The sequence below is a fragment of the Hippopotamus amphibius genome, chromosome 15, assembly GCF_030028045.1.
Source record: "Hippopotamus amphibius kiboko isolate mHipAmp2 chromosome 15, mHipAmp2.hap2, whole genome shotgun sequence".
NCBI classification, from domain to species: domain Eukaryota; kingdom Metazoa; phylum Chordata; class Mammalia; order Artiodactyla; family Hippopotamidae; genus Hippopotamus; species Hippopotamus amphibius.
In genome coordinates, this window is record NC_080200.1 from 35,747,211 (window position 1) to 35,759,338 (window position 12,128).

Sequence of the window (12,128 nt, forward strand, 5' to 3'; positions counted from 1 at the left end):
TGTACCTCACCAAGCACCTCAGGATACCAAAATTAAAGAACATGAAAACTAGGTTATCTTAACTAAGTGGTGAATTCTAACAACATAAGGTAAAGTGGGAGGGAGATTATGGAAAGGGAGATTAGAAGGATCTAGACAAAAATATAAAGAGCAAATATATTGTCAAAATATCAATGTCTTTGAGATTCTGATATTAAACAACCAACTGGAAAGGCTTTTGACCCAAGAACTGGAACCTCAGCCTTTGAGATGCCCTATTTAAAGTCCCTTTAGAAAATCTGGTTTGTCTGCCTCTGTATTTCTACATGTTTATTAGGAATAAATTAGTCTCTTTTTAATTTAAGCAAAGAAAAAGATATGTCCAGGTCAGCAGAGTTCCACAGCTTCTGCTGAGGAGAGAGTAATGTTAAGGATTAGAAACACTCTCCCCACTGCTGGACAGTAAAAAGGCTGCACAGAATCAGGTGTAAAATTCAAGCCATCTCTGAGTTACCTGTCTCTGCCGTCAGAGGAAACAGTACCCTTTCTGGAAACCAGGACCTTTTGAGTGACTGAAGAGTCCCACCTTGAGGCCGAGTGCTGAAAGGCAGTGTAGCTAACAGTTGTACAGGGCTTGAATGTTGCATATGACAGATGAAGAATGAGCCTGTGTGAAGCCCTTTCACAAGGTTGTTTCTAATCCTGAAATTTATCTCATTATGATGACAAATAACCAAGTATGGCCTAGACTAAGGGATGCATCCTCAAATTTAGCAGAGCCTTAAACACTTACCTCTAGCTGTAGTTTGATTATTTCATTTTGTTTTTCCTTTTCTTGAGCTTTCAACTTTTCATTTAACTCTGAAATTTCCACCTCCTTTTTCTCTATCAGTTCTTTATTCTTTTCTTCAATTAATTCCACTGAATAAAAACAAATTCATCTTAACATTTCAAATATCTTAAAAGATTTTTTTTGTATTTTAAACGCTCTACAAGAAAGTGAAATTGATTAATAAAAAATACTTTAGAAACCGTTTACATGCAGCATAGCTTTTATACATTTTTATATAAATTTGTATATTTTTAATAAGCCCCTGAAAAATGCTTGAAACACGAAGGTCACCCATTGAATGCTTTCAAACAAATAAACTAGTTTGTATTTTTAAAAATCTAGAGAACGATATTCTCTAAATGCCTATAGAACAGGAGATTTAATGGTTAAAGAGGGACACAAAGCCTGGGTTCCTAGTTATAGAAGGCCTCAAATTACAGGATGACTCTAGAGCTACATCAGCTTTGTCTGGCTCCTTCACCATGTCTCTTCATAAGCATTTTGTCCAATAAATTTCTTTGCATGTTTACTCCCATCTTGGCGGCTTCTTGGAGGACCTGATCCAGCACAAGGAGACAGGTATGACAGGGCACAACTGCCTTATGAGCTAAGAGGAAGCCATCATTAGTGGTATATGGAGTATTGGTAGTTTCTAGTACACAACCAGGGTCTGATTGTTGAAGATTTTACCTGAAGTAATCTGGGGGAAATGTCCTGGTGGAGGTGAATGCCTTGCAGGTGTAATAGTTCAGGCATTTGAAAGACAGAGGGAAACAATGCCCATAAAGACAGCAGAGTTGGTGAGTTACTGCTAAATTAAATTGACATGCTACTGAGGGATAATGAGAAACTGGGAGCTGTTAACAAGAATTTAAAGATTTAAAGAATAGGGGTGAGAGCCAGAGGGACTCTTTGGTAGCTTGCAAACAGGCTCTTACCACTCTAGTGGAAGAGCAGGTACAGCTGAGCAACAGAAAATGTAATCATTGAAGCCGCAGAACTCCAGAGATGTTGAAATGCTCAGCCAAAACATGTCTGCTATGCTAAACCAGGGTCCTGGCTGGGAACACCTAAGATCCTGAAAAGTAGGACAGGAACATCTGGATAAATGCCTGTGAGGATGCTGGCTTTGACAATTCCCCTAAATGCTCAAAAATTGCAGAGGTGACCTACTTCTCCCTCGTAAGAACAAGCACTAATCTAGAAGATGAAAGATGCTGCAGAGGCTCCTCTCAGAAGATGCCCCCCTCTCCTCTTTTGGCTGCTAGGCCAATAACTAGGGTTAAAGCCCAGTACAACCTGGTTGGAGGAGTGCTGGGGCTGATAAGGGGGGGAAGTGATTATGCCCCAGAGAACTGCAAGAATTATCTAGGTTGTATTGGGAAGAGCCACGTGAACACCCTTGACAATGGACTTTGAGAGTGCTGGATAGAAGAAGACTGAAAGTAAGACGAGGTAAGCAAGAATTCATTGACTTGAAGATACTCTTTAGGGACAGGGGACATAATACCCTAGCAAGGACCCAGGATACGAGACAAACTCTGTTAGAGTAGCCTTAGACCTCTAGAGAAAACACTGGCCAAAGCTGAGTGAATTGGGAGTACCTGAGATGGCCTGGCAGATAGTAGAGAAAGGCATAACAAGGCGCTGGAAAGTTGGCATGCCTGAGTGGATACGTTATGTGAGTCAAGAAAACTCATCAAAAGATTATGTTCCTAAGGACGCAGATACAGAGAATGGACTGGAGAATTCGAGGTAGGGGAGGGGGCGGGGGGTGAAGGGGAAACTGAGTCGAAGCGAGAGAGTAGCACAGACATATATATACTACCAACTGTAAAATAGTCAGTGGGAAGTTGTTGTATAACAAAGGGAGTCCAACTCGAGGATGGAAGATGCCTTTGAGGACTGGGGCGGGGAGGGTGGGGGGGACTCGAGGGAGGGGGAGTCAAGGAAGGGAGGGAATACGGGGATATGTGTATAAAAACAGATGATTGAACTTGGTGTACCCCCAAAAAAATAAAAAAATAAAAAAGATTATGTTCCTTAGAAGGGCCCAGAAGACACACTATTAACCAAGGCCACAAGGAATGTGCTGGTGAGAGACAAACCAGCACCACCAAGAAGTTCAATGGTCACTCTCACCTGTAAGCTAGGACTGACAGAAGAGGTGGTTATAAGGTTGGGCTCATTAATATCTATGGAATGGTGTCTGCTCTCCCCCACCAAGTTACAGAAGCCAGATGATGGTGCTTAACTGCCAAAAGCCAGGAGGTCACAACTACCATAATGACCAGGAAGGTCAGAGAGCAGCCAGAGGGAGTAGAATTGTAGAGTTAGTTAACAGATGAGCAGCGAATGCTGCTTAGCACCTAGAACCAAAGAATCAAAATGGAGGAACAGGAGGCTGAGGGTCCATGCCCCAGTTAAAAATTATTATCCTTTGCTCGGTTCCCCAATCTGAACCAAGTTTTTGGTCTAGAACCTGCTGGCTGAAAAGACACAGTTAGGTGCCTAAGATTGTTGAGGGACACTTCAACAACCCCCCTTCTGGGTTTCTCCTGAGGAAGAAACATCCACAGGAACAATGGAGAACCTGCTACCTGGACTCCTATGGAGAAGCAAGTATGCGTAGCATAAGGAGGGGATTGCTGTGGCCATGAAAATGCATCTTTCAGACCTCCAACTTCAGGGACATAACTGACTCATTGTCTTCATGACCAAGTATATGCTGAGGTCATGATTCCCAAGAGCTGCTCCTAGCCAGTGACTGAACTTGGCAGGGATACTAAGGCAGACTTGTTCCCGAGGGTTGCAGAACTTGATTGATGGACAACTTTGGCCGGACTTTGCTGAAATTTTCTCATAAATGTGTCACAATCTAAAACTTCTCCTACCTTAAACAGAGACACAGATATAGAGAACAAACATATGGACACCAAGTGGGGAAAGCGGGCAGTGGGGGGGGGGGTGTTGGGATGGGATGAATTGGGAGATTGGGATTGCCATATATATATTACTAATAAGAAAAAAAAATCAAATTGTACACTTTAAATATATGCAGTTTATTGTATGTCAATTGTATCTCAATAAAAGTTCTTAAAAAAAGAAAAAAAAAGAAAAAATACTGTATGAAAAAATAAAATAAAATAAAATAAAACTAAACTTCTGCCCAACACACCTTCCTTTCTTCTCTTCTTCACAGAGGTTAGACCTGTATCATAAACCCACAGCTAATCCTGTCTCCCCTAGTTCCCTCCCTCTCTACTTTCACAAATGTTTTCCTTAGCAAACCTCTTGAATGTCTAATTCTGTCTAGGCATCTGATTCTCAGGGAACCCAAAGAAACTGCAAAACTCTTTCCTAAAGTGGCCGTATAATTTTATAGTCCCACTAGAAACGTATGAGAGTTCCAAGTGACCCACATCTTCACCAACACTTGCTATTGATAGTTTTTAAAAAGATTTTAGCAGCTCTAAAAGGTGCAACATGGTATCTCATTGTGGTTTTAATTTGTATTTCCCTACTAATCAATTATGCTGAACATATTTCCATGTGCTTATTTTTCATCTGTATATCTCTGGGAAGTGTCCAAATATTTTGCCCATTTCCTTATTGTGCTGTTTGACTTACTATTGAGTTATAAGAGTTCTTTATAGATTTCGGACACAAGTCCTTTATCAGCTATGCATTTGTAAGTATTATCTCCCAGTCTGTGGCCTGTCTTTTCATTTTCTCGACAATGTTGAAGGACAGAAGTTAATAGTTTTGATGAAGCTGAATTTAGAATTTTTTTCCTTTATTGTTTGTTCTTTTTGTTTCTTTCTAAGAAACTGTGGTGAACTTAGGGTCACAAAGATTATCTTCTATGCTTTCTTCTAGCTGTTTTCTAGCTGTAGGTTTACATTCAGACTTATCAACCATTTCAAGTTAATTTTTGCATATGGTATGCATCTGGACTCCTTAAGAAAGTTTTTAATAACTTTATGAAACCAGTTAACTCTCAGCATAAGTTCATGAGTCCTACTTTGCTAAAGGAAGAATATTTCATTAGTGAAATTATATTTGACATGCTGAGTATATACGTAAATATTAATTTTACAAAGATATTAGCTATTTCACATTAAATAATGTTAAGTGCAAACTCCATGACTCCAATTTATAAATGTTATAATTTATATCACATAAATATATAGAAAGGAACAAAAACTAAATTCCAATGTGTCAAGGCAATGTTTATTCAAGAATACTGGCAATTACTGAAAAAAGTTTGTATATGTTTGTTAATTGTTTTATGGTACTTTAGAACTCAGTAAATTAAAAACAAAAACTTACCTTGTTTCTTCATATCTTGATAAAGTTTTGTTATTTCTATCTTATGTCCCTCCTCTTTGACTTTCATTTCACTCATAAGTTTGGCAATATTATTCTTATATTCCTAAAGATTAAAATACACATTCATTCTTCAATTTAAGTATGTGTAGACAACTTTTGATTAATTAGAAAGATGAAATTTTCAAAGTTTATATTAATTTTTGATATGTAATTATATCTAGAGGGGAAAGATATTGTTCATTGTTTGAGTCCTCAGCTTTGAGAAGGACCAGTTTCTGGTCCATACTGTCTCTAGATGGGCTCAACTGATAGAGCCCATCTAGAGACAATGATTTTTTATCTTTGCCTCCGAATTCTCACCACCATATTCATAGCATATCATAGATGCTTCAAATATTTTGTTTAATTGTATGAATAAATGCCATGACATCATTAACGTATGTCAAAAAAGTGCCAAAGCTATATTTTAAAGTCAGCTTTAGGCACTGTTTGATAGCCAGTGAGATTACCCTAATGTAGGGTGAATTTCTTTGAATGTGGGCTGAATTTCTGTTTCTGAAAATTATATAAACATCCCTAATTCCCAGAAAGAAGTTAAGCATGACCTATGGTAAGGGTTAGCTTTATGGGGAGGCTAAAGAAGGATGAATCTGGGATTTGAGCAGTGCTCAGCAGCCTCCTGAGGTTGCTGAAGCAAAGAAGTGATTTATTATGCTAATATGGAGAGTGGCACTGAGAGAGGTGTTGAGAGAGAAATCCTCTGAAGATAAAATTTACAATTTTTCCAGCGGTATGTTCCTACATAGAGAAACCACTCACAGGCAGGAAAAAAGGAAAGCAGGGAGAATAAAATAAAAATGAGGTGGGATAATAAGAAAGAGACAATGATGAACACAAGAGGCCCAGAAAACTCTTCTAAACACTGTAAAAGCAGGGACTTTGCTTTTACACACTGTTGTATTCCTGACTCCTAGTGTATATCCTTTGACATATATATTTTGAGTGAATGAGAGTGCCAGTAAGAATTAAGTCAGAGGTTCTTAGCCTAGAACCAGTGAATGTGTCCTCTAGATTACCATAAATTCAAGGGGATATAGTCAGGATTCCTACTTGTGCTACTCTTTTTTTTTGCCAGGCAACTTGCAGGTATAGCTGAACATATCCAACCATTGCCTTTGATTAAAGCTGGGCAGATGACTAAGAGGGTGAATCTCATAAATTGCTATTTTTCCTATGCATGTGTCTAGATTTCTAGGTGGACAACTACAGAGTGGCTTTCATAAACTACTCGACTCAAATGGGTGCACCAAGCAGTTGCTGCCCTGGGAAACCACAAGAGACAAATCTATGTATCTTTTCATTCCCCATTGACTTTGCCACCTAAATGTTGCCATTAATTTGGTAAGACCCAGGATTTTCAGTACAGCCTTGAGGCATAAGCCTAAATATCTGGGCTGGGGCCAGGCTGTATCTCACTAGGTTCTTCTCCCCTAGTTTAGCCTGTCCCAGCCCAAAGGAGTCCCATCCTTTCTTCTTTTTAAGGGGACAAAGTCCCAACCAAGTTATTCTTGGTTGCCTTCTTTTCATTTGTTTTCTGGGAACTTTAAATTCCAAGGGACAGCTTTTGGTTATATTTCTGTTCTTATAAAACTTAACAATTCTTTGTATACAAATTACAAAACTTCTTCCAGTAATATAAATATGGCCATTAAGTAACTCCTAAGTTTGTTTCTAGGCGGTGGCTCTCCATATGTTTTGGATGTGCCTGGAGGTATTAATAGTAGAGGATTTTCACTGGATGAGGTAATCTTTAGTTGGCTTTGGACAGCAGTTAATTAATAAGTTCAGAATCTTGGGTTATGGTGTTTTCTCTGTAATTCCCATCCCTCTGAAAATTCACAGTATTCTAGATAAAGTAGTATTCTATGATTGGACATTTTAGGAGAGAAAAGAGACAAAAATTTTCCTCCTTTCTCTCTGTCTCAGTTACATCCTGACTTCACATTTATTGTTGAACTCTAGAGGCAAGATATAAAAAGGATGGAAAATAAAGGAAACAGATAAAGGAAAGGAAAAATAGGGATGGGATATAATCCAGAGATATTTAAATTATTTCAAAATTGGTGATGAGAAGCTAAATTTTCTGAGAACAGTCAGATGCCATTCATTACTCCTGATTATCACCCAGAAGCCCTGGCAGGGTTATAGAATTAGCTTGTGTTTCTTCAAAGGATCCTCAAGTGAAGAACCAGATTGAAATAGAGTTGATCCTTCAAAGTTGAAGTTCTAAGCTGGATGCAGATCCAAGTTGAGTTCTGGAAATCTTAGCTCTGCCAGAGTCTGACATATTGGCTCTTAGGAGATGAGAAAAATTAGCATAATAAACCTCCCAAAGGTCAGCAGGGTGGGAACTTACATTTATTGAGGACCTTTTATGTCCTAAGCACTGTGTTTTATGTTCTATAATTGCCATCACGATGCTGTTCTTACAGGAGAAAAGAAAAAGTAGCAAAGGGTATGTTGACCCTTGGGAGAAAATTAATTGGTGATCCACATAAAATGCTCTCTTCATTTGGATGGTGCAATAAAACTGCAATAAGTTACTCAAATCTTAAATAATGAAGACATTCGCTTTATCATAGAAAAGTCTTAAAGTGCTAATTGAGTCTACTCTACAGTAAAAACTCTATTAATGTAATTTAAAAATATACGTCAAAATTACTGCATCCCTTTTTGTTAGAAAGAAAAAGTAATGGAATAGATATATTAGTGCATTATAATCTGTAAAAAGCCAAGGGTCCTCAAAACTTGTATTTGCTAAAAAAATTTTATTTATTAAAAATTCTGGCACCCCCATATGTATTTACTCTAAAAATTCTGTCTTTATTAATGAAAAAACTACTTTTTTTTTTTCTAATTTGGGAAGACAATGCTCCACAGGGATCTGACTGAATATAAAGACACACAAACTCACCTGTTCATGAGTTTTTAACTTGTCTTTCATAAGATCAGCATTTCTTTTTAGTTGTTCATTTTCACCTGTGTAAAAATCATCAAAGAGTATCCTAATATATAAAACTTTTCAATTAATATGGGAATATGTTTAACATTTCAAGTTTCCATTCATGTATGTATTCAACGCATTCATACAGCATCTATTACACATCAGGCTCTGTGCATGACACTGGGAATGCTGAGACAAAAAAAAATAATTGCTCTTCAAAGAACTTACAGCCTAAGTAAGTGGTGAGACAGATGTGTAAATAGTTATGGTATGCTATGATAACTGCTCTGTAATCGCAGTGTGTCTGAAATATGGTAGGGAGCTGTGAAAGAAAAGCTTAGGTCAGCTTGATGTCAGAAAAGTGTTTGTAGACGAGGAACCACTTGAGCTGAGACTTAAATTTAAGTCGGAGGAATGCATTCCAGATACAGGAAATTGCACAGAAGACTTTGGGCTTGAGTGAGTATAGTACATTTGGGAAAATTACAATTCATACAGTATTGTTGGAGTGTAAATTGTAAGGAGAATGTGTTAAATAGGTTGGAGACGTAACCTAACAGGAGGTAGACATATTCTATATGAATAACTTTGAATTTTATTTTGTACATTACAGAATCATCAAAGAGTTTTGAAGAGTGAAATGAAATTATTAGTTACATGTTAAAAAGACTATCCAGAAGTGTAGAGGATGAATTGGGAGTGAGGGGGGTTGACCCCAGAGGAATGGGTATTAATAACAACAGATAAAGTAAGAAATAACAGGAGCCTAAATTAGGTCACTGGCAGTAGGAGACAAAAGGAAAATGAAGGTAACTATTTAGATGATAGAACTGCCAGAAGACTTAGTGACATTGGATAGCAGAGGCAAAAGAGAAAGGGGAACCTTTGCCTTTTAGGTTTCTGATTTGAGTGGCTGAAAACTGTTTACCAGTTTTGGAAAACTTAAAAGGGGAAGATTTTTAGGAGGGAAGTGATGAATCTAGATCTTTACCATGCCAAATTTGAAACGCTTGAGATATCTAGGAGACTATTTCTCGCAGGCTGAGAAACATTTAGAGGTGGCCAAAGGAAGACTATTCTATAAAGAAGACTTAGAAGAAGTACCCAGAGATGCAGGTGAGGGTGTTACTAAGAAAAGAGAGTTAATGGGGGTTATAGTCAACGACAATAAATGTGATAAAAAAAAATAAATCTGAATCTGAAAACTTTGGGAGATGCCCAATTCTTCTAAGTTGAAGACTAGGTGAAGGTAAGGAAATGGAGTAGTGAGTGCAGGCTATTCCCTTGGGATTCGATTGTAAAAGGAAAGAGTGAGGGTAATTGGAGGGAATAAACCCAAAGTCAAGGAAACTTTGTCTTATTTGTTAAAGATGGGAAAAATCTGAGTTAAGTGCTGACAAGAACGGCCAATAGAAAGTGGGAAATGAAAGAGAAAGAAGAAGGGACAACTAAAGATGTAACATCCAAAAAGAGAGAGGTGGAGAGAGATGAGAGTTAAACCATGTGGAGAAATAACTTTGGATAGGAAGAAGGATTTTCTTTTTTCTACTCTAAGAAGGAAGGAAGGAAGGATACGTCTGTGTAAGAATATATTGGAGGAAGTGCAGTGGGAAGAAGGGGTGGTAGATGACATGAAATGAGGAAGTTTATGTCTGACAGCTTCCATTTTTTTTCTGTGATATAGAAAGTAAAGTAGGTTGAAAGAGAAAGAAACATTTAAAGTTGGGGGCTTAAAGAATGAAAATTTAAAAAGCCAAGATAAATTAAGGGTATAAGTGATACTGGGATTCAAAAATGAAAATGAGTCTGCAATGGATGATTTTTCACCAACAGCCTTCAGTAGCTGTAGCAATGTAAATAAAACAAGTGTATAGTTGGATCGATCTGTATTTGAGGATTAGTATGGTTTGTACTGCAAAATGGGTAAGGGGTAAGGACAGTAATCAAAATTACTGTCAAAAGAGAAGATGAGTGATACCCTAAGCTAGAAAGAAAGGGAGGTTTTATCTTTCAGCAACATTATCAAGAACCATAGTTGTATTTATATAATGCCTTTTCATGTAAAACTTAAATAAGAAAAAATGAAAGTAACTAAAATGTAGTTTTGTATCTTTAATTTGCCCATTTCACATCTATCATAATTGACTTTTTTCTTTCTCTTGATTAAAGATGATGGAGAAGGAGTGGTGCTTCACAGTTTTTCTGTATTCACTCTTGTTAACCTCTAGGTTAACTTTTTAGGAAAAGTAGATATACTTACATCAAGAAAGAGCCAATCCTGGTATCGTGTATGGTGAGAGTTTGAAATAGAGCCAGACATTAAAGGTGCTTAGAGCTAAAATTAGGCCAAGAGGAGGCATGGAGCCAAGACTGGAACTGGAAATCAGTGTGAGATACAGGTCAGGATTTGAGTTCAGTGTCCAACTGGGATCAGTGATAGGGCTGAATGCGACACTAGACCCGGATAACAATAATTCCAAGTTCTGCATTATTCATACCCTTTGTCTGGGCTTCCTAGGTGGCGCAGTGGTTAAGAATCCTCCTGCCAATGCAGGGGACACAGGTTCGATCCCTGCTCCAGAAAGATGCCACATGCCACAGAGCAACTAAGCCCGTGTGCCAAAAAACAAACAAACAAACAAAAATAAAAAAAAAAATAAAATAAAACTAAACATACCCTTTGTCACATTCACAAAATATCTTGCTGGGATATTGATTGGGATCACATTGAATCTATAGATCATGTTGGAAAGAACTGACATCTTGACAATATTGAATCTTCCTATCCGTGAACACGGACTATCTCTTTATTTAGTTCTTCTTTGATTTACTTTATCAAAGTTTAGTAGTTTTTCTTATATTTATCTTATACATTTTTTGTGAGATTTATACCTATTTCATTTTGGGGGGTGCTAATGTAAGTAGTATTGTGTTTTAAATTTCAAATTCCACTTGTTCTTTGCTTGCATATAGGAAAACAATTGACTTTTGTATATTAACCTTGTATATTTCAACCTTGCTATAATCACTTAGTTCTACAAGTCTTTTTTGTTGAATATTTTAGATTTTCCACATAGATAATGATGTCATTTTTGAAAAAAGTTTTATTTCTTCCTTCCCAATCTGTATGCCTTTTATTTCCTTTTCTTATCTTAGTGTATTAGCTAGAACTTCCAACACAGTGGTGAAAAGGAGTGGTAAGAGAGGATTTCTTTGTCTTGTTCCTGATCTTAGTGGGAAATCCTCTAGTTTCTCACCATTAAGTATAATGTTAGCTATAGGTTTTTCACAGATTTTTTTAAATCAAGTTGAGAAAGTTCCCACTATTCCCAGTTTACTGAGCTTTTTTTTTTTTTTTAAATCATGAGTGGGTGATGGATTTTGTCAAATACTTTCTTTTTTGCATCTACTGATATGATAGTGTGATCTTGTTTAGCTTATTTGGTACGCTGGATTACACTAATTTTTGAACGTTGAACCACTCTTGCACACTTGAGATAAATCCCACTTTATTGTGATATAGCCCACCAAAGCCATTTTTATTTCTGCTACAGTATTTTTGATCTCTAGCATTTCTTTTTGGTTCTTTCTTAGGATTTCCATCTCTCTGCTTACATTGCCTATCTGTTCTTGCATGCTGTCTACTTTATCCATTAGCATCCTTAGCTTATGAATCACAGTTGTTTTGAATTCCCAGTCTGATTATTCCAACATCTTTGCCATGTCTAATTCTGATGATTGTTCTGTCTCTTCAATGGAATTTTCAAACAATGAAGACACAATGCAGTAATAGTCATGTAATCTGAAAGTTTTCAAGATGAAATGTATCTTGTTAGTAAAATGTATGTATTCTAGAATTAGGACACTGGAGATTTTAGAGGATTTTGATCTCTATAATAATAAGTGAGCTTTACTTTCTTTTGTCATTCAACCTTGTATTATTTTCAAGTGTACAGTTTGTTTTGGTCACAATATTAAGGG

General features: G+C 37.1%; 1 protein-coding gene across 1 annotated transcript in view; it reads right to left on the reverse strand.

Annotated features, from left to right (window-relative positions):
* The window catches only part of CCDC152 (coiled-coil domain containing 152), a 39,734-nt gene that overhangs the window by 7,911 nt on the left and 19,695 nt on the right, over positions 1–12,128 (reverse strand). Inside the window, exons 4-6 of the mRNA XM_057710445.1 lie at positions 8,118–8,182; positions 5,144–5,246; positions 773–900 (exon numbers count right to left, since the gene is read on the reverse strand). Coding sequence (XP_057566428.1) covers positions 773–900; positions 5,144–5,246; positions 8,118–8,182 — 296 coding nt within the window. The remainder of the gene's footprint in view (positions 1–772; positions 901–5,143; positions 5,247–8,117; positions 8,183–12,128) is intronic.